Genomic DNA, 24,276 nt, shown 5'->3' on the forward strand with positions numbered 1-24,276 from the left:
GGAAATATTAACAAAGTTCACTCGTCATTACGCAATGACAAAATTTAATTATTAAAAAATATATTAAAAATATTTTCAAAATATCATAAAAAATATATACAAAATAGATTTATTAATTTGAATATATTAATTTGAATGCATGGATATCCGAACTATATGGGGCGATTTGAGGAAAATGTTTGCATGCCGAAGGAAGTTTTTGTCGCCTTGTGTGAGACATTAGTAAATGATTTTGGGTTACAAGTCCCGCAACGTCCACATGGCTTAGCTGTTGAAAAAAGTGTTGCAATGTTTATCCATGTATTGAAAGGGAAGCAAAATCGGGAAATTCAAGAACAGTTCCAACATTCGGGAGAGACTGTGTCTCGGCACGTGCATAATGTATTAACTTCCCTGAAAGCGTTCACTGTAGTTCATTGCCCCCCACATACAGTCAGCATCGTGTACATTCATACGTGCGGTTTAGACGGAAATACCTACCATTCAAGGTACTACTGAAAACCATTATTGACATATAAATAAAGAGTGTCAGTTATTTTGTTTTTATTATTAATTGGAGGTGACGTATGGGAAAAACCAAACACTTGATACCTATTTAAGCAACAAAAGAAGTGGGTTGTTTGCAGGACTGCATTGGCGCAATAGACGGAACACATGTAAGTGCATGGGTTACGGAACCAGATGCGGCATCATATTTCGGTAGAAATACTGTCACACGCAAAATATCATGGCCGCAGTGGATTTTGACATGTGTTTCATATTCATTTCGTACAGATGGGAAGGAAGTATGCATGATAGTCGCATATTCAACGAGATACTAACGAATGACAATGTGCCATTCTCACATCCTGACGAAGGTAACACATGGCCATGAATTAGATTTATGGGGCTATACATTTTTTTTCGGAAATAGCGTTACTTGAAATGAAGCACAATGTTTGGTTTTCGTGTCGTACATTGTTGTCATGTCTGCAGGCAAATATTATCTTGTCGATTCTGGCTATCCAAACCGGATAGGTTACTTAGCACCATTCAAAGGCCACCGTTACCACCAACAAGAATTCCGACGTATTGCACGAAACACAATGGCAAACACGCCAAGGGAATTATTTAACGAAGTTCACTCGTCATTACGCAGTGTGGTGGAACGCACTTTCGGTGCCTGAAAAAATCGATGGGGGTTTATTCGAGACATACCCCACTATGACTTTGCAAATGTGCAAGTTTAGTTAGTAGGTGCGTCAATGGCATTACATAATTACATACGGCGAAACACAGGCAATCCAACAACTGTTCGCCCAATTTGTGACAAGGAAGAGGCAATGGCAATAGTAAATGCCATACCAGAAGTTGAACATGACGAGGATGGTTTAATGGTTGGGGATGAGGACCTGCATATGGCATTGGTGTGCCTTCGCATACGCGACAAATTATGTTACATGCGTAATAATAGAATGTTAGGAAATATATAATAGTCGACATAATTTTCGTAGGATTGAAACATTGGTAACACATGTGGAACAGACTGTATTCAAAAATATTATCATGTACAATATGTATGTGTTTACACGGGAATATACCCACTTCCAGTTGGTGACGTGCCTAACTCTGAAAAACCAAAAACCACAGAGAAAAGCCAGTTCGAAAAAGAAAACAAAAATAGGCCTCATCCAAAAGTAAAAGGAATATAAAAATAAAAATAAAAAAAACAGAAATTAGCATTTGCCACGTAATTTACAAATAAATAAAACATATGAAAATCCATTTTTGAAAAATAAAAACAAGTTAAAGTGAGTGAATAAAAAAATGACAAAATCGTAAATTAAAAAAAAATAACGAGAAAATACGCCTCATTGAAACAAAATAAATAAAAAAGAAAAGATAAATTACCATTCGCCACGTAATTTACAAATAAATGAAACACAAAAAAAAAATGTTATTGTATACCAATAAAAATAAATAAGGCAAAAAACGTAAATTAAAGAACAAGAACTAATTAAAGTATAAAAAAATAAAATAAACAAAAACATAAATTTTAAAAAAAAAAAAAGTTAACCAAAATACGCCAAAATAAAAAATAAAAAAAAAATTCAACAAAATACGCCAAATCCAAACCCAAAATAAAAAAAAAATAAAATATTTTACCAAAATAAGCCAAAATAAAACCCAAAATAAAAAATAATAAAATTGAAACAAAATAGGCCAAATCCAAACCCAAAAAACAAAAAAATTTATTTTACCAAAATAAGCCAAAATAAAACCCAAAATAAAAAAATAATAAATAATAAAATTTAAACAAAATACGCCAAATCCAAACCCAAAATACAAAAAAATAAATAAATATTTTAGCAAAATAAAATAAAACCCAAAATAAAAATATAAAAAAAATTAAACAAAATAGGCCAAATCAAAACCCCCAAAAAAAAAAAAAAAAAAAAGGTTAGCAAAAAATGCCAAATCCAAACCAAAAATAAGAAAAAAAATTTAAAAAAAAAAAAAACAACGACAACAAGAAGTTCGAACCGTTGGGAAGCTGACGTGGACGTCAAATACATTTCAATACATTTCAATTACAGGTACAAATCTTATCAAGGGCACTTTGATAAATTCATAGGAAGACACCTCACCAAAAAGTCAAAAAAGTCAAAAAGTCATTCCCAAATTAGGCTTTTTAGCCCCAGACTAAAAAAGTCAAAAAGTCAACCCACTTCCCAAACGGAGGCTTAGTGGTGTAATAGAATCACTCATGGACAATATGTACTTCTCTTTTTTTTTTTTGTTTGCCACTAATATTTAGAATAAATTACAAATAATTCTCTTGAAATTTATTTAAAATATGAATTGTCATTTGTGATTTCAAAAATTACAAATACTCTCTTGTCTGAATTTTTTATTTACCAGAATTAATTGAAAAAATAAAAATTTTAACTTCTCTCTTATATCATATGATAAAATTACATGAAATATGAATTAAAATAAATTTTTAACATCATTAAAAACTATTAATTGTTATTAATAAAAGTTCATTTGTTATGAAATTAAATACTTTAAGGGGCGAGATATAATTTCTAAAATCATAAAGAATAAATTGTATTTTAAACAAATCTTAGAAAATATATTTATAATTTATCCTAATATATTTATCATTTTTAGAGTAATAATTTCAGTTTGGAGTAACTTCACTATCTCTAACACTATTACATAAATAATCATCTTAATTTTATCTTATCTTAAACAAAGATAGAGCAAGTAATGTTCCGTGACAAATTTATAAATGTCTCATTGACTATGGTACTCATCCTAATCAACGCAATCTCAGTTTCAAGCAACAATCAACTTCTAAATTAATTTCGTCATGGATCTTAACAATTAACTCTAAAATAAAATAATAAAATGTAAGGTGCACATAATTGTACACATATCCTCCCTCCTTCATCTCCAAAATTCCTGTCTTTGTTCGTAATACATTTTTTAATTGTGCGATGTGTTGAAAATTCTAAAATGCAGAAATTTTGAGGAATGAGGCATAATAATGAGGCTAGAAATCCATTGAAACAAATTTGGAGCTGTGAACTCCGTGGGAGGACGTGTAACATTTTTTCTTCAGGGTTATCAAATCTACTAATATTTTTTTTTACATCACCGTCACCATCACCATCAAATCTAATTATTATGAAAATGAAAATCGCAACAGAACGAGAAATAATAATAATTTATATTATTAAAAAAAAAATTATTAATAGCACTAATACATTAAGAATGTTATAAAAAAAAAAAAAAAAGACATAAGCAGTGGACGGAACCTACTACCACATCATTGGTGGTGTTATTAGAACACCACTTTTAGTACTCTCAACTATTTTTCAATGAGAAAATATGTTGGTTCAGTTATCTTGATCCAATGGTAGAAAAATTGCAGTCATGTTTTTGCTATATCTGTAACCACCAGCAGGTAGACCCGTCAGAAAAAAAACTTCAACCTGCATAAGCCATTTATGGTAGGTGTTTAACCCCTTCTCAACATTATAAGCCTAAAAAGTACTCTCATTTCCCACTTTTTTTTACAAAACCTGCATTATAGAAACAGTCATAAGTTGGTGGTTTGGGAATGGCATTTTTTCTTTTTCTTTTTTCTTTTTTTTTTTGACTTATTTTTATTTTTAGTGAATTTTTTAAAAAATTTTGAATAAATTATAAATACACTCCCTGAGATTTGATTAAAATACGAATCGCCTCCTGTGATTTTAAAAATTACATTTCACCCCTGAAATTTCTAATTTCATAACAAATCGCTCCTTTTTAGGAGTCGTTTGACATTGGCTAATATAATCAACTTTTTTGTGTTGACACTTTTTTAACCTAACTTTTTTAGCCTTGTTTGATTTTTGTTTTGAGACTTTTTTGATTTTTGTGAAAAAAAAAATATAATAATTATGGATAAAAAGTAATATTTTATCTTATTAGCTTATATTTGTCTTTTTGTGCTTTTTTAACTCCAATGAGAAAACCAAACAAGAGTTTATTAATAAATCATCAAGTCAATTAATATTTTGTAATAATGTTAAAAATATATTTCAATTAATGATTTAAGTAATTTAATTATTGTGCAGGAGAACAATTATAAATTTTATTTTTTTAATTAATTCTGTCAAATAAAAAATTCTAATAAGAAGATGTTTATAATTTTTTAAACCAGAGAAGGCAATCTATATTTTACGCAAACCTTAGAGGGTGTGTTTGGTTGGAGATTTGAAAAGAAATTTGAAAAAAGAAAAGAAAAAAAAATCTGAAACTAAATAAAATATAGATATATTTTATTCGCATTTCACCTACTTTTCATTTTCTCTTTCCAAATTCCTTCACAAATCCCTCAACCAAACACAACATAAGATAATATTTTGTTTAATTTTGAAATTGTGATTCCAAAAAAAAATAAAAATTCAAGACCCTTTCCAAAACTCAATTAAAAAATTACAACTCAAAACTCAATTAAAATATCATTTTCCAAACTTCATTTTTTTTTTTAAATAAAGTTTTAAAAAAAAAAATCTAAAAATAAATCTAAAAAATTTCAAAATACAATTCAACATTCTTTTCAAAATTTATAACCAAATAAATTTTCTCTTTTTCAAAACTATTCAAAACTCATAACTCAAAACACAACTCCACAATTAAATTATGATTCTAAAATTAAACCAAACAAAATCAAGTCTCTAGATCCAACTCGATAAGACAAACCGAAAATTATAATCTTTTTAAAAAATAAAAATAAACCAAAATAAGCAATCTTTTTAAATTTATTTTCACCTTCAGTAATTTTTGTTCGGAATTTTTTTTAAAAAAAATATATACTTTTTAAATTCATGATGAGAAGACAGCCTAGAAAAATAAAAATAAAAAATTGACATAATTTTTATAAAAAATTTCCAATCTCTGTAACAGTCAACTCGTCAAAATTTTATGAATTTTTAACTTCATCCACATAATGCACAGACGGAACCTATTTTGACCCATTTTGGTAAATCACTAAAAACAAAAAAATCAAAAAAGGAGGTAATTTTTTTTTTTTGGTTTACCAAAATAGGTCAAAATATATTCCCTCTGGGCATTACACGGATGAAGTTAAAAATTCATAAAATTTTGACGAGCTAGGCTTTTACAGATAGATTGGAAAACTAAAAGAGAAAACAAGATGCAGTAAAAATATAATTATTTTATTATAATTTTCGTACAACTAATCCGTTTGGGACTTTGATTTTCTCCAAAAGTCAAACTATTATAAATTATTAGGGCCTGGCTTTGGTTCAGTCCACCATCGAACTGGACTGTGCTGTTGGTTTCGTGGGGACTCACCACGGGTCTCGTTTTGAAAATCTGAATCGTCAATGTGTAAAACTCGTCGAATACTATATACCTGTGAAAAATCACGTTGATTGGATATTGATAGCTATGTGATCAAAATAATTTTTTATCAACCGTTAATTTATTCACCATTCATTTTTTTTATACAAAACTGATTTGATCATAGCTATCGATATCCGATCAATGTGATTTTTCACAGACATATAGTACTCGACGAATTCTACACATTTCACGATTCAAATTTTCAAAACGGGACCCGTGGTGGCCCCCACTGACCCAACAGCACGGTCCAGTCCGATGGCGGACTGGACCAAAGCCAGACCCAATTATTAAATCATTCTCCCTACTTTTTTGAATATTTTTTTATAATAAATAAAAAAATTAACTAAAACACCAAACAGGATAGCAATAGAATTGAAGTTGCTAAACTTTCAATTCGATTCAGCATAATGACCAGAAAAATCAATTAAACACACAAATCTTCACTACTATATATTTCATGTCACTGTTACTTCACATTCACATAAAGATACATAGTACTAAAGCCTATGGGGTCTGAGGTACAACATACAAGCAACCTCGAAGTGAAAATCACGTCTTACCAAAAGAACATAAAAATTATTCCATATGGGTATATAGCAAGCATATGATTGGAGATATATATTTTCACAGAAAAAGAAAATCCATTATCTACAAGGAGGAAGGCATATAGGCCGAACAAGGGGTATTATCAACAGATGGTTTCTCTCACTAACAATGACATAAGGTCACATTATTTTTCCTCTATTTTAAGCATTGAACATCAGAAGAAATTAAAATACAAGGCAGCTTTAACAATTCTTTCTAGGCGGAAGCAGCACTTACAAGAAAAGCAAATTGCAATTTACACTGAATCTACCGCCTCAACCTGTTGCCGAGCAAGGTACTTCTCTCTTCGCTCTTTCTACAAACAAGAAGAGGGAAAAAGAAAGATACGTTTTTAGAGGAAGAAAGCTTAGAAATTTCCAAATACAAATTATTAATTCAAAGATCAATATAGTGCACTTACCCATTCATCTATAACAAGACCTTCCCCGACAACTCGTGGACCTGTATCTGCTGTAGGTTTCTTTGGTACTACAATGGCAGCTTCAGCTTCAGCCAACTGGCGCTTCAGTTTCTCCAATGCCTAGTACGAAGAACCAAGATGTAATTATTGGACATTATTCATGAAAAAATCATGGAAGAGGATGAACACACAAAAATCACATAAAGATGTAAACTTATTTAATTTCTACTTACAGGACTAGGTCGTCCCACATCCAAGAAGACAACACGCAAAATTCGCTCAACAGTTACTTGTTCTTTCTGCTCATCAAACTGTATTGAAAAAAGTATCAAATTCAATTCGGAATCTGTTCACAAACTCTCAAAGACTGGAAAACAATCGTCAGATGACTACAGCCATTAAATCAAGCATATGATTTCCAAGCTGAAATACTTGTCAAAAAAAATATTTTTAGGCTGGAACCACACATTTAACAGTATTTTCTTCTAGTGACATTTAACAGAGTTTATAATTTACAACTATAATCCCATTTAAAGGAAATTTGCACAGTTCGTAGCCAATAAAGGGGCCTGCTTAATTAGTGAGCAAACCTTGGGAATCAGTTGGGCCAAGTGTGTACAATTTCTAGTACAAATGACTCTAGTTAACTTCCATTTTTTTTTTTTTTTTTTTGGAACTGAAGTCTTTAGTTAACTAGACCATGCATATAGTGACTCAATCAGGCAAAGGAAATTATATTCAATACTGTTTTTAAACTGAGTGTGCTAACTAGAGCAAATATTGACTAGATTAGGACTATGAACACTAAATGGTGGTATTCCTAAATGATACCCCCATGGAACGTAACATTTTGCCTCTTTGATGATTTGCTAGATGTAATTTTCAACTACAGTCCCTTACAAACTTTGAACTATGTGTGACAACTAAAGGGGTCAAGGCACACACAGCCCAAATAAAGTAACATAACATTACAGGCCCTACAACTCACCAATTCAGGCACATAATCCATTCCTTCTTTCACCTTCAAACTCATGATCTTAAACTTGACCTTGCTCTTCTGGTCTAATTGTTGTTTCTCATTGTTCTCTGGTTGCTCCACAAACTTGAACACTGCCAACAATAACATTCAAAAGCATAAGCCAGATATAAGCCTGAACTATATACAGAACATTAGTTTTTGAAAGAATGCCTTCCTTTCAGGAGAAGAATGTTTCTGGAAGAGAAGAACAAGTTTTTTACCATTGTAATGAAATCAAACTTTCTAAGCTATCCATGCGACGTCATGTCTATTGACTGCTATGCTGCATTTCACATTTCATTTCTTCTACTGGAACTATTTCTACTAAGGACACATAGAGTCTGACATAATCTGCAACTATTGCCTATTCATGTTGCCAACTTGACCATAATCTTGACATTGCACCACAGAATCATAACTTGCCAATAATCTAATTTATCCATCTTCGTTTGATAAAGTTTCTGTTTTGTGTTTTTGTTTTCAATTATTATTATTATTATTATTTTTCTTTTGGAAACTGAGAGGAAAAAAAAAAACTAGTTTCATCTTCCTCTTTATTTAATTTCTGTTAACTTTAATGATAAAGTGGTAAAATGCAAAAGAAATTTTAAATGGATTTACGTAACCACCTCACAAATGGAAAACCCACTACCGTCCCTCACAGAACTTGGACAGTTTCCACCATGTTTGCCACCTCCTTGATTTATTACAAACTTTGATCTATATCAATAAACTCATCTTCTCTCTCTCTCTCTCTCTCTCTCTCTCCTCTGCTCTGTAATGTTTCAATTTATTGTTAGATTGATAATGAACTGAAGTACTGAGAGAATGATATAGCGCTAAAGGGTAGAATAGATTGTGAGATAAACCATTAGGCCGACATGCATGCAAGTCTTGCGATGGACTGCCAGGTACAAATCTCTCCATCTGTTTCTATCTCTTTCTAAAACATTTTATATTTCCACAACTTAAGGATTCAAATTACTAATAGAACTGGTGGGAAGTTAAATCCAGAAGAACAAGTTGAATGGGTTGACTCGTATGGGATAAAACTGACACGGCGATGCTAGACCTAGTCCTAGTATGAGATAAAGCTTAAAACGCTTTTAGGGGCTCTAACCATTTCACAATTTTTAAAAAACACATTTAAAAAAAACTAGGGATATTTTGAATTTATTTCCAAAACTATGTGAAAGCAAATTGCTAAACAGGTTTTATTGGAAGTGTGTTTGTTGTTTAGTAACCACATTTTCTAGTATTCCTATATATTAGTTTATTCAAATGTTCAAACATATTGCATTATAACAATATTAGATGGAATGGAATATATAATTACTTTCGAAAATAAACCAGAAGTTCATATTACTTTTCACTACTTGAACGAATCTTGTGTATTGCATGGAATTCAACTCATGGCACACATGAAAACAAAAGCTATACTTCCAAAGAAAAAGACAACCAAGCAATGGATTATTACCAGTAGCAATAATGCTTTCTTTAGGTGCTAGGATGCCTCCAGGAGGTCGCATGTAACAACTTTTTGGTGCAGTAGTTTGAAACTAAAGCATGATGAACAAATCAGTTAAAAATTTGAGTAGACATGCAGATACAAGTATAACAAAGATAAACAGGGATTTGATCTTCCTAGTTTCTCATGATATCAACAAGTGGATTATGATTTTTATTGCTTTGGAAAACAAGTTGGTAGTTTATCATGAAAACAACAATTTAATGGGGGGTTTAAATTGAAGAAAAATGAAGCATAAAAACAAAAAAGTACTTAAGATTGCTGAATCCATAGACAAAAAGGTTGTATACACAACCACAACCCACACTCTCATGTGTGAATTTAGCAATCCTCTTTTCAAGTGGCTATAAATAGTTAAACCACATAATAACCTTCAGTGATGATCAATGACTCATCTTAAATTTAGAATAGCCATATATCTGCAATTAAAGAATAAGAAAATTGCTAATGACTGCTCCCAGGGCAGTTAATATAAGAATTGAGATTAAAAAATGTTGTGGAAAAAAGTAAGAAGATCAAAAGTTTTATGAAATCAATGAAAATTGTTCTGAAATGAGTCAAAAGTGTCATTTTTTTTATAAAAAAAAAATTGTATGTAACACTCGAAAAACTGATGCATTGATAAGTATTGGCTGCACATAAAAAACTGGAAATTTATGCAACACTCAGAACTCACGAAATATAAGCAAACTACATAAAGCACTAAAAAGAACCATTACCTTGAAAGCTACATGGGACCTGCTAGTGTTCTTAATCCTAACAGCACTCTTGACCTGCTTACCCGGTTCATCTTCAAAGTCAGATAAACAAAACAAACAATCAGATGACTTAAAAAAGACATACAAACTCTGAAAAGCAATTCGAATACACAGGTCTATTGTGAGTGCGAGTGTGCCTTTACAGATGAACAACATCAATTGCACCAATTGAACAGAAACAATCAATTTATTAAAAGAGAAATTAATTTAAGCTTTACCATTAAATGACAACAACAACAAACAAACATACAAACATACAAAAACTAAAAATCAGTACATGTAGAACTCAAGAAACAATAATTTAGTCTGCGAGTAAAATTAATTTATGAATAATCAATCAACATGAAACAAACCATAAACGAGACAGAAGTAGAAGAAAAATTAACGCACAGGGAAAGTAGAGATTGTTGGAAGGATCGAGACGGAGTCGACGCCTGGTAGGAAGGATCGACCTGGCCACCGTAGAAACCTTAGTCGAAGAGCGAGTGTTCGATAAGACGCCTCCGTTCTGGTGGCTCGAGTTCAGGTTATGAGTAGAAGAAGAAGACGAAGAACCGGTTCCTGATTGCCACAAAGGGCACAGTCTCCACAGCTTCCCGTCGGAGTGAGACTTGTGGTGGTCAGCGATAGCCATGCTTTCACCACGTCGCCAACTGTTTCAGTCCATAAAAGTTAGGGTTCCGATGACCTCCGGTGACCGGAATTTGAATTAACCGGCGAGAGCAACGCGTCAGAATTCGAATCAACTCAACTCGCTATGTATATGTATAATCTCTCTCTCTCTCTCTCTGTGATAATGAGTTGTTTCGGGGGGAAGGAATAGCACAGAAACAGAGGACGGACTTGAAAAGGGGATTTAACTTTAATTGGAGTTAGTTTTGATGTCCGCGTACACACACATACACACTCACACTGCTTCCACACCTGATGGTGGTGGTTAATGCAATAAAATGTTCTACTTGAAAACTTCAACGACTAGAGGGTCAAAAAATGAACGAGACCTTAATGCAATCACTGTGAGATCACTGTAAAGTACTTACTGCAGAGGAACCTAACCCACCACATTGCATTAAGTGCCGTGAGGAGTGGGGACCAATGAGAACATGACAGGTAGGTGCAAGGAGAGGGGTAATTGTGTCCATTAAAGTTAAGTATTTCTGACCGTACTTAGCCCTCTTTGTACACATGTTTGAGTTAAAAAATCACAAAAATATAAAATATATTATATAAATTCATAAGGTAAAATAGTATATCCAAATCATAATTATTATATGTTTTTTATAAAAATTTAAAAAATAAAATCAAATAATACTAAAAAAATCTCAATATAAAAAATAAACTACCATAATCAATACGAAACGAAACTTTAAAGAGTTCTCTTCATTGCCTGATTTGTCTTGATAATGACGGAGGAAGGGTTTAAGAAAGGAGACGTGCCAAATCAATAGTAATAATGATGATGGGGTTTGATTGAAGGATTAGGTATTGGGGAAAATAACTTGATGGTTCCATCTTGTTTATTAGACCATTTCTAATAATTATTCAGATTTATTATTAAATTTAAATTTAATAAAAAAAAAATTCTACTTCAACGATTTTATTAAATAGATATTATATTTAGAACTTTATTTTCCTTATATCAAATTGAGTTTTTATTAAATCATTGTTCATTACCGTTGTCAGATGTTTTAGGATGACCATCTCAAGACAAAAAATAAAAATAAAAAAAATTACACTGGTCGATCGACCGGCCGGATATCCACTTGATCGTCTGCCAAGTTGGCCGATGTTCTGATGACGCTCCAAAATCTTCCGTTGAAGCACTTGATATCAAATGAAACTTTTACTTAAATTTGGTGAAAAAATGATACACCGTTGGAGATGCTTATTGTACGGGGAGCAAATATTCCGGCAAGCCCGTACTCCTTTCTTCCGAGCTCCGTCGATGTCCGATCACCTGCGAGCAAGTAACGGTGAGCTACCCGGCGGTGTGTGGCCGGAAAAACCCTCCGACGATCAAGTTAGCACACACCTTAGGATGGATAGAGAGAAGGGAGAGAGTGTTTGAGTGTAAGAATCCCTTACAGAGATGTTCGTGTCCTGCGTATGGGGGCCACAGACATGCTTATATACCTTCTGAGCCCCATATCCACTCCCAGTCATCTCCTGACACGTGGCTCTGCTATCCCATCTGTCAGCATAAACCATGCCATTCATTACCTAACCTCAACTGCCTGTCATCACAGCTGGAGCTCGGCAGTCGAGCTGCCCTATCCGTTGTTGTGCCATGCCGTGCTCCATACCCTAGCACTTCACTGGCCAAGACTGAGGAGGACCGGGCTAGGCGGCATCTCGGCAAATCCTAGCCCAAGGTGCCTCCACTGGCCAAGACTGAGGAGGACCGGGCTAGGCGGCATCTCGGCAAAGCCTAGCCTGAGGTGCCTCCTGGGGTCGGCCTTTCTGTCGGTCAGACAACTTCCTCGGATGTCCGCGCCTTCCCGGGCGCCGGTCACTCGGCCTATCTGGCTTCGGCCATCCTCGGACCGAGCATCCTGGTCCGACCGAGCACTGCCTTGCCGAGCAGTTTCTGTCCGGTCCGGGGTGGCACACAGCCCGAACTCTGCCCGGCCCAAGTTCTGGCAGCCCTTCTCTGGGCGAACAGTCGATCATCCCGGCCCAATGCACTGCTGGGCTTTCAACCTGCTCGGTCGATATCTCGGCCCAACTCCAGATCATAAATCACCCTCTCAATTGCCCCTTAATTCCGTCCGCGAAAGCGTGACTGGGATTACTCACTTCGACCGAGATAACATTTCTCCGGTCTTCAAGACGCCGAACCTCGTCCGGGCTAGTTAACGTAATTGTCTGCAAACTTGCCCGGTTATATTCCCCGGCTGACATCTTTTCTCCAAAAGTAGCTCGGCTGGCTCTTCGCCCCTTCAACCCGTCACTTCAGTCTTGACGTCGCCATAAATAGGGACACGTGGCGGGCTGCCATTGGTCATCAAGCAGCCCACCCGCCGTCTGTGTCAGAATTTGAATTTGGGCGATCTCATGCTTACATATACACGACCCCCATCATTTCATTTCTTCCTACTGCTGCTTCCATTTCTGACGATTCTGAAGCTCAAGCCTTCTCCTCAAACTCGACTGCCATTCTTCGTGTTCGAGGGACACGACCCTGTCCTTCACTGGTAAGTCATTCCACCCTCATTTTGTTGCTATTTTCCTTCATATTGCACACATTAGGGCACAAAATCGTAGACCTTAGGGCATAGGCCATAGAAAACGTCTCAAACCTCCTACTGTTCTTGGTGTTCTTCGTCTTCCTGAAGAACACTGAAGAACTGGGGCGAACCGGGCTCTCGGTCTTATTTTGATCCAAAAAACCAATCAAACCGGGCAAACAACATGTTTGTCGCAACCCCGGCACAAACCGAGATACCAAAAGGACTCTGTCGCTCAACCGGGCTAACATCTGGTCTGCTTGGGTGACCAGGCTCCTTAGATAGAGTAGACAACCGAGGTGGTTTGGCACTCTTAATGACCGAGCTAAAATCCAGCTCCTTTTGCGCGACCGCGCCCCAAACCTAACACTTACCATCCTTTTCCTGCAGAGTCCAAGGGGACCACTGTCATTCCTGAGGCTCTCAGGACCGAGAAGCATCCAATAACCAGTGCCAAACCTCTCAGCCGGGATACATTAGGCCGGCCACCAATGGGGAAATTCCGTTTCCTAATGGATACTCCGGCCGCACTAGCTGCTTTCAGAGAGGACTACGGCATCCCGGCCGATGTTCATCTCGAACTGACAGAAGAAGAGACCACACCCTGGGGCAGACTTGATCAATGCCCCTTCACCGTGCTCTCAATTGTCGAAGGGGGTCTCCGTTTCCCGCTCAATCCTCTTATAACCGAGTTCCTTCGTCGCACCGGGCTGGCACCCACACAAGTGTCAACCAATACCTATAGAATAATCAACGGCGTTCACGAACTGAACAATCGGCTAGGCACCCACTTAGGTCTAGCCGAGATATTAAGGCAATACACAATGGGCCACACCGGTGACGGCCTAGCATATTACTTGAAGATTAGACCGGGCAAGGAAAAAATTGTGACCGGCACCCCGGATAAAGATCTTCACGACGATGATTTTTTCTGGGTGTCGGGCAATTACGAAACAGCCGAGGTGCCGGGCTGGTTCATAAACAAGGACTTCGGTTCTTCCTGTAAGTCATTCAAACTTGCTCGGTTTAGCTTAACATTTTACCTTGTAACTAACCGGTTTTCTTGTTTCCTTTGCAGCAATCCAAGCCTTGCAAGCCAACTATCGATTTCCCAACGTTGAAGCAATTCGGGCCGTGCTTCGGTATCCCCGCCGAGATTGCAACGAATTACTTGGCTACACACCGACATACAGGTATTCTGCTCCGCGCCGGAGTAGAGTAACTGACTTCCTCCGGGCTCCTTCGCCACCTCTAGATCCTATCCTTCCAGACGTTCCTCTCATCCGCCTGACCGAGGAACAAGAGATGGCCAAACGCAGCAGAATCAAGAATTTTCTCACCGCCACATCCGCCGAGCTGCAGAGCGTTGTAACCCGGTCGCCAGCTGCTGGTCAATCCAGCAGCGCTGTGGTCGCCCTTGCCTCCCAATCCGCCGGGCAATCCAGCCGAGAACCCTCTGCACGGCGCGCCGGGAAAAGAGCTCGGGCAGACCCGTCCGCCGAGCTTGTCACCGAGCTTACCACCGAGCATCCAACAGACGCCCCCGCCCCAGTGCCGGCCTGGCGCCCACATTTGAAGCACCGGGGCCAAGATATCCCGGCGACGGCTTCGATCAAGGGTGACAAAGAGCATCTGCTCGCCTTTGATCTGTCAAAAACTCTGTTACTAGCGAGCGACGTGGTTGGCAGCGACCACGTCCCCGACACTCGGTTGGTCAAGTCGTCAGTGAAGTCTATGGCCAGGGTAAGTTGATGTTCCTTTTAAAAATTTCACAAGTGTTTGCTCAATTCCCTTTCTGCTCGGTCCCCTTTCTGATCAACTTTGCTTCTTTGTGCAGGTCATTCAAAAACAACACTTGGTTTTGGAGCGCATCCACCGGCTTAGGCAAAAAGCCAACGACATAGCCAGCCAGGTTGAAAGCCTTCAAGCCAAGCTCGGCCGAGCTAAGTCTTCGCTTGAAATGGCCAACTCCGACAATAACAGACTGCTCGGCCAGCTTGATGCGGCCGAGAAAAAACGAGATGAGCTCCAAGCCGAGGTGGATGCTCTGAAGAAGTCGAAGAAGAAAGCTTGCCGGGCTGCAAACACCGCTGGCTTCAACGAGGCCGAGGAGAGCTATAAGAAGCAGGTCTTTGCAACGCAAGACATCTACTTCAAAGCAGGCTGGAAGTCTACCTGCGAACACCTCGGCCAAGGCTCCGGCACCGACGTATTTGCCAACCCTCCTCCAGCTTCGCTACCGGTCTACCTTGTGCCTTACGCGAACGACTTATTCAGCGCTCTGCAAGCGGAGGCCGATGAGGGACTTGAAGATGGAGAGGATGACACTGATTCAGAGGCAGAGGAGGCAGAGGTGCCAGAGCAGCCCGGCAGTGCTGAGCCCGGTGCCCAAGAAGTCAGCCCTACCATCAACCTTGATGCCGGCGAGGACGAGTTCACCAATCTCTCCCCCCTAGTTTAGTTTTCTTTTTCCTTGTTTTTGTATTTTTGCTTCCAACTCTTTTGATGTAGCCGGGCTCTGTCCCCTCCTTTTGTAATGAATTTCTTATCAGTGAAAAATTCAAATTTTTGCAAGTGTTTGCACGGTTGTAATCAGTTCTGTCTTCAGCAAAACATCTCGGTATAACACATCGTTTGAACACTTTGTCGACCGGAATCCATAACACGGTCGAAGCATTTCAGCATAACAAAACAAATCCATGAACCGAAATAACCATCTCGGTTGTAACAAAGTTGAACAAATCAACACTTCCAACCGGAGTATACCATCTCGGTTGGGAATCCTAAGTTGGACAAGACCCCAACTCTTCCAATCGGAGTACATCATCTCGGTTGGGAATTCTAAATTGGACAAAACACCAACTCTTCCAACCGGAGTACATCATCTTGGTTGGGAATCCAAAGTTGGACAAAACACCAACTCTTCCAACCGGAATACATCATCTCGGTTGGGAATCCGAAGTTGGACAAAACACCAACTCTTCCAACCGGAGTACTTCATTTCGGTTGGGAATCCGAAGTTGGACAAAACACCAACTCTTCCAACCGGAGTACTTCATCTCGGTTGGGAATCTGAAGTTGGACAAAACACCAACTCTTCCAACCGGAGTACTTCATCTCGGTTGGGAATCCGAAGTTGGACAAAACACCAACTCTTCCAACCGGAGTACTTCATCTCGGTTGGGAATCCGAAGTTGGACAAAACACCAACTCTTCCAACCGGAGTACATCATCTTGGTTCTTAACATTAAATGAAAGTCCAAGTGCTAAAGCAATATTACTTCTATAATTTGACAAAAATGATTACATTCTGCTTTGCAAGCCAAAAAATTTCTTTACACAAGAAAAGAAAGCAAAAGCTTAAAAATAATACAGTTTCAAGTTGGCCGCATTCCATGGCCGAGGTATTGCTCTTCCCTCTAGATCCTCCAAATGGTAAGCCCCCTTGCCCGCCAGACCGGTGATCTTGTAGGGTCCTTCCCAATTTGCCCCTAGCTTGCCTTCTCCTGGCACCAGGGTGTTGCCCATAACCTTCCTCAAAACCCAATCCCCCACCTTGAATGGTCTGGGGTGCACCGTCTTATTGTATTTCTTTGAGAGTTCTTGTTGGTAGGCGGCCACATGGATGAGGGCCTTCTCCCGACGCTCTTCCACTAGGTCCAGCTCCAAGGCAATAGCTTCAGCGTTCAGCTCGGGCTCAAAACTCTCGCTTCTAAGGGTGGGCATTCCAACTTCCAAAGGTATGACCGCCTCCATGCCGTAAGCCAAAGCAAATGGAGTTTCCCCGGTAGAACGTCGCGGGGTTGTACGGTATGCCCAAAGGACGCTAGGTAATTCCTCAGCCCATTTGCCCTTGGCCTTTTCCAGCCGTTTCTTCAACCCATCTAGTATAGTCTTGTTCGATGCTTCGGCTTGACCATTGGATTGCGGGTAAGCCGGGGTGGAGTTGTAGAATTCTATCTTCAAATCTTCACAAAATCCTCTGAATAGGCGACCGTCAAACTGGGTGCCGTTGTCAGAGATCAAAATCTTGGGGACGCCAAACCGCGTGACCACGTTCTGCCAGACAAATCGCTTCACGTCTTTCTCTTTGATGGTTGCCAAGGGCTCAGCTTCAACCCACTTTGTGAAGTAATCTGTGGCCGCGATGAAGAATTTCCGGTTGCCCGGTGCTGTTGGCAGTGGTCCCACTATATCTAGCCCCCACATGGCGAAAGGCCAAGGACTGGTGAGGAGAAGAAGTTCCCTGGCAGGCTGGTGGATCTGATGGGCGAATTTCTGGCATTTTTCGCACTTGCGGACATACTTTTGTGCATCGGCCTGCATGCACGGCCACCAGTATCCCTGCGAAATAGCTCGGTAGGCCAAGGACCTGCCCCCTATGTGGCTGCCACAAATGCCTTCGTGAATTTCGTACAAGAAGGCCTCCACACTGTTCGGGTGCACGCACTTTAAATAAGGCCCAGTGAAGGACTTCTTATACAACGCGCCCGATGGAGAGAGCCAAAACCGCTCTGATTTCACTCGGATTTTGTGTGCTGCTTTCTTGTCCGTTGGAAGAGTCCGATCTCTGAGGAATAAGATCAAGGGGTCCATCCAGGAAGGACCTAGCCCGGCGCAGAGTACATCCGTCTGCCCGGCGTCTTCAATGCTCAGCCGCGGAAGAAAGTCTATCAACAGGGGGTTTGGAGACGTACTATCTACCATGGAAGCGAGGCCGGCTAGTTCATCAGCTCGGCTGTTTTCTTCTCGGCCAATCTGTTGGACTCTGATTGCCTCAAACTGCTTGATGTGTTCCCTAACCAGAGCTTGGTACTTCGCCATCCTTTCATCCTTTGCTTCATAAATCCCAGAAACTTGGTTAACCACAAGCTGGGAATCACTGTGCACAAGGAGCTCGGCAGCCTTCATTTGAATTGCGCTCTTGAGCCCGGCGAGAAGTGCCTCGTACTCAGCCTCGTTGTTAGACGCCGGGAAGCCAAGCGTGATAGAATGTTCAATGGTTAGGCCATCCGGGGATATAAAAACAATACCGAGGCCGGCACCATGGCGGTTGGACGCTCCATCAACAAAAAGCTTCCACATGTCCCCCACAAAAAGCTTCCAGCAGTCAGATGGGTCCTGAGAGTTGCGAAGGGCAATGGGATCACAACTGCTCGGCTGTGCGGTGTTGAGTTCGGTGTTGACCGGTTCGAATTCAGTGCCCCTTGGTGATTCGACACCGGACTCAGCAAGTTGTTCTGTAATGCTCAAGTCCGTGGGCGAATCATCAGGTTGCGGTGTGAAGCCGGCCGCAGGTTTTGAGCTGTGTGGAGCCATTCCTTCCCCCCTTGATGATTCGGCACCGGACTCAGCAAGTCGGTTCGGAATACCCAAGTTCGTAGGCGAATCATCAAGTTCTGAGCGGTGTGGTTCAATTTCTTCCCCCCTTGGTGATGCGGTACCGGACAGAGTGGATGGGTTGGTGATACACAACTCCGTCATCGCATCACCGGGTGGTATGACCGTGCAAGCTGAGGGAACTTCGATGGTGCGCGCTAACTCCGCGGCGCTACCTCCTTCAACTGGTTGTTCCTCGGTTGGCATTGCGTGCATCTTATCATCTGCCTCGGCAATATCGACCGGGCATACCGGATGAGTGCCAGGTGAGAACTCAGCGACAAAATCTGCCAAGGTTTGGGCTTTAATTGCGGTGCGCGGCTGGAACTTCACATCGAACTGTCCCAACTCGACCGCCCATTTTAGAATTCGGCCTGAAAAGTCCGCACGTTCAAACAAAGCCTTGAGGGGAAACTCGGTCAATACGATGATGGTATGGGCGTGAAAATAATGCGCCAATTTTCTTGAAGCCATCATCAAGGCCAGGGCAAGCTTCTCCAATGGCAAGTACCTTGATTCTGCCGGTAACAAAGTTTTGCTGACATAAAAAATTGGGAGGTGCTTGATTCCTTCAGCCCGGACTAACACCGCACTTACTGCGTGCTGGGAGACGGCAAGGTAAAGGTAGAGTTCCTCACCCGGCTCTGGTGTAACCAACAGCGGCGGAGAAGACAAATAATCCTTAAGCTCGGCCAAAGCTCGGTCACACTCGTCATCCCATGAGAACTTTGACTTCAATGCTTGAAAGAAAGGGCGGCAGCGATCTGACGACCGGCTTATAAATCGATTAAACGCGGCGGCCATCCCAGCCAGATGCTACACGTCCTTAGCCGAGCTGGGCTGCTTCAACTCTTGCACGGCTCTGATCTGAGTAGGGTCTGCTTCGATGCCTCGGTTCGTGACTAAGAATCCCAAAAATTTTCCGGATCCCACGCCAAAGGCACACTTTGAGGCGTTCAAGCGCAGCTTGTGCTTCTTCAGAATGGCAAACATCTCGGCTAAGTCGGACAAATGGTTTGCCTCATGTCGGCTCTTTACCACCATATCATCGATGTAAGCCTCCATTATCCGGCCGAGCAAAGGAGCAAACATTTTGGTCACCATCCTCTGAAAGGTTGCCCCGGCGTTTTTCAAACCAAAGGGCATAACTCGATAATAGAAGAGTCCCCTTGGAGTCGTGAAAGAGGTGATCTCTCGGTCAGGCCCATGCATGGCGATCTGGTGATAGCCGCGGTACGCATCCAAGAAACTGAGCCTATTGTGTCCAGCCGTCAAGTCCACCAGCTGGTCAATGCGCGGCAAAGGGAAGCTGTCTTTGGGACAAGCTCGGTTGACTGTCTTGTAGTCAACACAAACTCGCCACTTCCCATTCTTCTTAGGCACCACTACTGTGTTGGAGATCCACCGGGGATAATGCACTTCTTGGATTGCTCGTGCCTTAAGCAGGTTCTTGACCTCCTCGGCAACTACTTCGGCGTGATGCAACGCCGATCTCCTTGTTCGCTGGATGACTGGCTTTGCTCCAGGGAAGACATTGAGGTGATGGCAGATAAAATTCGGGTCGAGGCCAGGCATGTCGTAAGGCGACCATGCAAAGACTTCGATATTCGCCATCAAAAACTCAATCATCTCGGTCCTCTCTATGGCCGTGAGACTTGAGCCCAGCAAGAAGAACTTGTCCGGCTGCTCGGTATCAATCCGCACTTCAACCAATTCCTCAACAGCCTTATCTTCGGCCTTGGTGCCTACATCATCCAAGACACCCTGGTCCTCCGGTCCCTCAATCATTTGAACGAATCCTTTGGCAGCCCGGCTTCCGTTGACCGCCACGAAGCACTGTCTGGACATGACCTGATCGCCCCAAATCTCCTCGATTGCCCCCATAGCCGAGGGGAATCTCATTACTTGGTGAAAAGTTGATGCCACAGCTTGCATGGCGTGTAGCCATCCCCTTCCAAGGATAAGGTTGTACGTCGAAGGCACTTGCAGCACCCAAAACTCAACTTGCTTGACCATGGATCCCGCTTTGACCGGCAGGATTATCTTTCCCAAAGGCCACTCCGGTTGCGAGTTGAATCCAACCAATGGTGAAGTAGCCGGAGCCAAGTCCGTCTCACGGAGTTTAAGCTGTTTGAACGCATCATAATACATGATCTCGACCGAGCTTCCCTGATCGATCAAGATCCGTCTAACATCAAATTCTTTGACGCGTAGTGTTACTACAAGAGCATCGTTGTGCGGCGTCTGGATACGCTCTAAATCCCTTGAGGTGAAACTAATCACGTCTTTCTCTTCTGTCTTCCCCCTTTTGATGGCAGGCTGTACCGACAAAACTTCCCTCATATGCTCTGCCTTCTTGATCATGCCCCGGAGTTCGCAAACACGCTCCGGTTCCACGATGCCGTGGATGACATTAATAACTCCTTGTGGTGGTGCATCTCGGTCATCCTGTCCCCTGGGATCGATCGGAGCCTGATTCGGTTTCACACCGCCATCAATGTAAAGGTCCAGATGCCCGGCCGCAACCAGTTCTTCCAAGTGTTGTCGCAAAGGCAAACAATCCTCAGTCCGGTGGCCTCTCTCCCGGTGGAACGTGCAACGATACCGCGGATTGTAGCCCTTTTGTCCATCGCCCAACTTAGCAGGAAACCGGACATACTCCTCGTCTCGGATTTCACTAAGTATACGATAGATTGGAATCTTGAAGACCGTGGTTATGCCAGTCCTCGCCTTCATTCTTCTGTTTGCGTCCTCAACGTCATCTCGGGGGTAGTCATCCCGGTCATTCCGACGTCCTCTACCCCGGTTTTTACGATTTGAACCCCGGTCTGGTTCCTCTGCTGGGTTACTTGAGCGGCTGGACTCTTGCCCAACTGCGTGCACTTTGCCTGTTGTCTTCTTGTCTGTTACGACCGGACTGGCTTTCACTGTAGAATCCGATGCGTCATCCTCCACATGGATGTGCTCATTGATGCGCTGCATAAGCTGGCCCATAGAGGTCGGCTGGTGCATGGTAAGCGAGTCCCGTAGTCTATGTCCGACCGGGAGACCGCGCTTATACTGTGTGATTGCAAGGTTGACCGGGCAGTCTAAGATCTCATTGAAGGTTTCCCAGTACCTTGAATTGTACGTCTTCAGTGTGTCGCACGGTTCCATCTTGACACTTAGCAAGTGATCGACTTCCTTTGGTGTTTTTGTGTTGGTTTTGAAGCGCGTAACAAACGCCTCGGCCAACTGATGCCACCTTTGTATGCTCCCTTCCGGCAACCTCTCGAACCACTTTAAGCCCAGCTCGCCCAAACTTGACGGGAAGATTAGGCACATAAGTCCGTCATTCCGCCTATGTCCGGCCATAACCTGTCGGAAGTGACTCACATGCATGTAAGGGTCAGTTTTTCCGTCATAGAGTGTGAACTTAGGTTGGTGGAAGCCTGCCGGAAGTGGTGTTGTCTCAATTTCCAGGGAAAAAGGAGTGGCACTCAGCCTGGCCAAGTCCATGTCTTCGAAGAGTGGAACTACTATGCGGGGTGGAGGCATTCCGACCTCCTCACTGGCGTGAACCCCATAGGATAACCGCTGCAAAGTAGGTATCCTCTGAGCTTCGCGGCGGCGGGCCCGTTCCTTTAAGACCGCCCGTAAATCCTCTGACTGAGCGGAGTATGAGTACCTCGACGTCGTCGCCGAACGTGAGGGTTTGTAGGTGCTGTCTTGCGCGCTAGACTTTTCTGCATGCACGTCGGAATCACCAACCTGGTAACTTCTGGTGATGGAAATGGACTGAGTGCGTCGCTGACTCTGATCGCCTGACCGGCGGGATGGGGTGCGCTCACTGTGGTCTCCCACTCCAGCTACACCTTTCCCTTTGACATGCCGCTTAAGATCCTCCATCTCCGCCGCCATCCGCCTGATGACAGCGTCTTGGTCCCTCAACTTGTTTTCCAGTCGCCTGGCGTTCAAGTCTCTCCTCCGCCGGTGACCGTCTGGACTTCGTGAATGACCATGGCTCCTTCCACGCTTATCCCGCGCGTCTCCTGACTGTCCTCCAGTGGGCGTCCCCAAGTCAGCCATTGGATGGACGGCAGGAGGTCCCTCTCTCCTTCGGGTATACTCCGGGGTGGCTCCGTCGATGGCGGACAACGGAAACTCGTCGTTGTTCGCCATGGACTGCGATCAGACGAGCCTGGAAGACAAGGTTTTGTCTGAAAACTCTTTTCCCACAGACGGCGCCAATTGTACGGGGAGCAAATATTCCGGCAAGCCCGTACTCCTTTCTTCCGAGCTCCGTCGATGTCCGATCACCTGCGAGCAAGTAACGGTGAGCTACCCGGCGGTGTGTGGCCGGAAAAACCCTCCGACGATCAAGTTAGAACACACCTTAGGATGGATAGAGAGAAGGGAGAGAGTGTTTGAGTGTAAGAATCCCTTATAGAGATGTTCGTGTCCTGCGTATGGGGGGCGCAGACATGCTTATATACCTTCTGAGCCCCATATCCACTCCCAGTCATCTCCTGACACGTGGCTCTACTATCCCATCTGTCAGCATAAACCATGCCATTCATTACCTAACCTCAACTGCCTGTCATCACAGCTGGAGCTCGGCAGCCGAGCTGCCCTATCCGTTGTTGTGCCATGCCGTGCTCCATACCCTAGCACTTCACTGGCCAAGACTGAGGAGGACCGGGCTAGGCGGCATCTCGGCAAAGCCTAGCCCAAGGTGCCTCCACTGGCCAAGACTGAGGAGGACCGGGCTAGGAGGCATCTCGGCAAAGCCTAGCCCGAGGTGCCTCCTGGGGTCGGCCTTTCTGCCGGTCAGACAACTTCCTCAGATGTCCGCGCCTTCCCGGGCGCCGGTCACTCGGCCTATCTGGCTTCGGCCATCCTCGGACCGAGCATCCTGGTCCGACCGAGCACTGCCTTGCCGAGCATTTTCTGTCCGGTCTGAGGTGGCACACAGCCCGAACTCTGCCCGGCCCAAGTTCTGGCAGCCCTTCTCTGGGCGAACAGTCGATCATCCCGGCCCAATGCACTGCTGGGCTTTCAACCTGCTCGGTCGATATCTCGGCCCAACTCCAGATCATAAATCACCCTCTCACTTATAAATTTAATTGGGTTAATTACACTAACCTCCCCTGAGATTTACCTTAATTACACAGGGACCTCCCCTGAAATTTAAAAAATAAGACAAATCTCCCTTACTTTTGAAACTAATATACAAATACCCCATTCCCGTTAAAAAAGCCTTAACAACGTTAGCTTGACAGTAGAATTGACCATAATACCCCTCTCATTCATCCATATATATATATATATATAAAGAGAGAAAGAGAGAATACATATCTTATATATATATATATATATATATCACTATACCCATTCCATCTCTTGGTGCTCTCTCTCTCTCTCTTTCTCTCTCTCTCTTCTACGATCATTGTTGCCTCCTTCTCTCTGTCTCTCAG

General features: G+C 41.9%; 1 protein-coding gene across 1 annotated transcript; it reads right to left on the bottom strand.

The window, feature by feature from the left end:
- Positions 1-6,496: 6,496 nt before the first annotated feature.
- Positions 6,497-11,672, bottom strand: LOC114317754 (vesicle-associated protein 4-1). The gene is made up of 7 exons (XM_028264517.2): positions 10,605-11,672; positions 10,176-10,246; positions 9,406-9,487; positions 7,899-8,020; positions 7,144-7,221; positions 6,911-7,030; positions 6,497-6,805 (listed from the first exon to the last, which is right to left on the bottom strand). Exons 1-7 carry the CDS (start codon positions 10,846-10,848, stop codon positions 6,746-6,748), a joined length of 777 nt encoding a protein of 258 aa, XP_028120318.2. The 5' UTR covers positions 10,849-11,672; the 3' UTR covers positions 6,497-6,745.
- Positions 11,673-24,276: the final 12,604 nt, after the last annotated feature.

This window comes from Camellia sinensis, chromosome 8 (assembly GCF_055761805.1).
Source record: "Camellia sinensis isolate YWXY chromosome 8, ASM5576180v1, whole genome shotgun sequence".
Classification (NCBI taxonomy): Eukaryota; Viridiplantae; Streptophyta; class Magnoliopsida; order Ericales; family Theaceae; genus Camellia; species Camellia sinensis.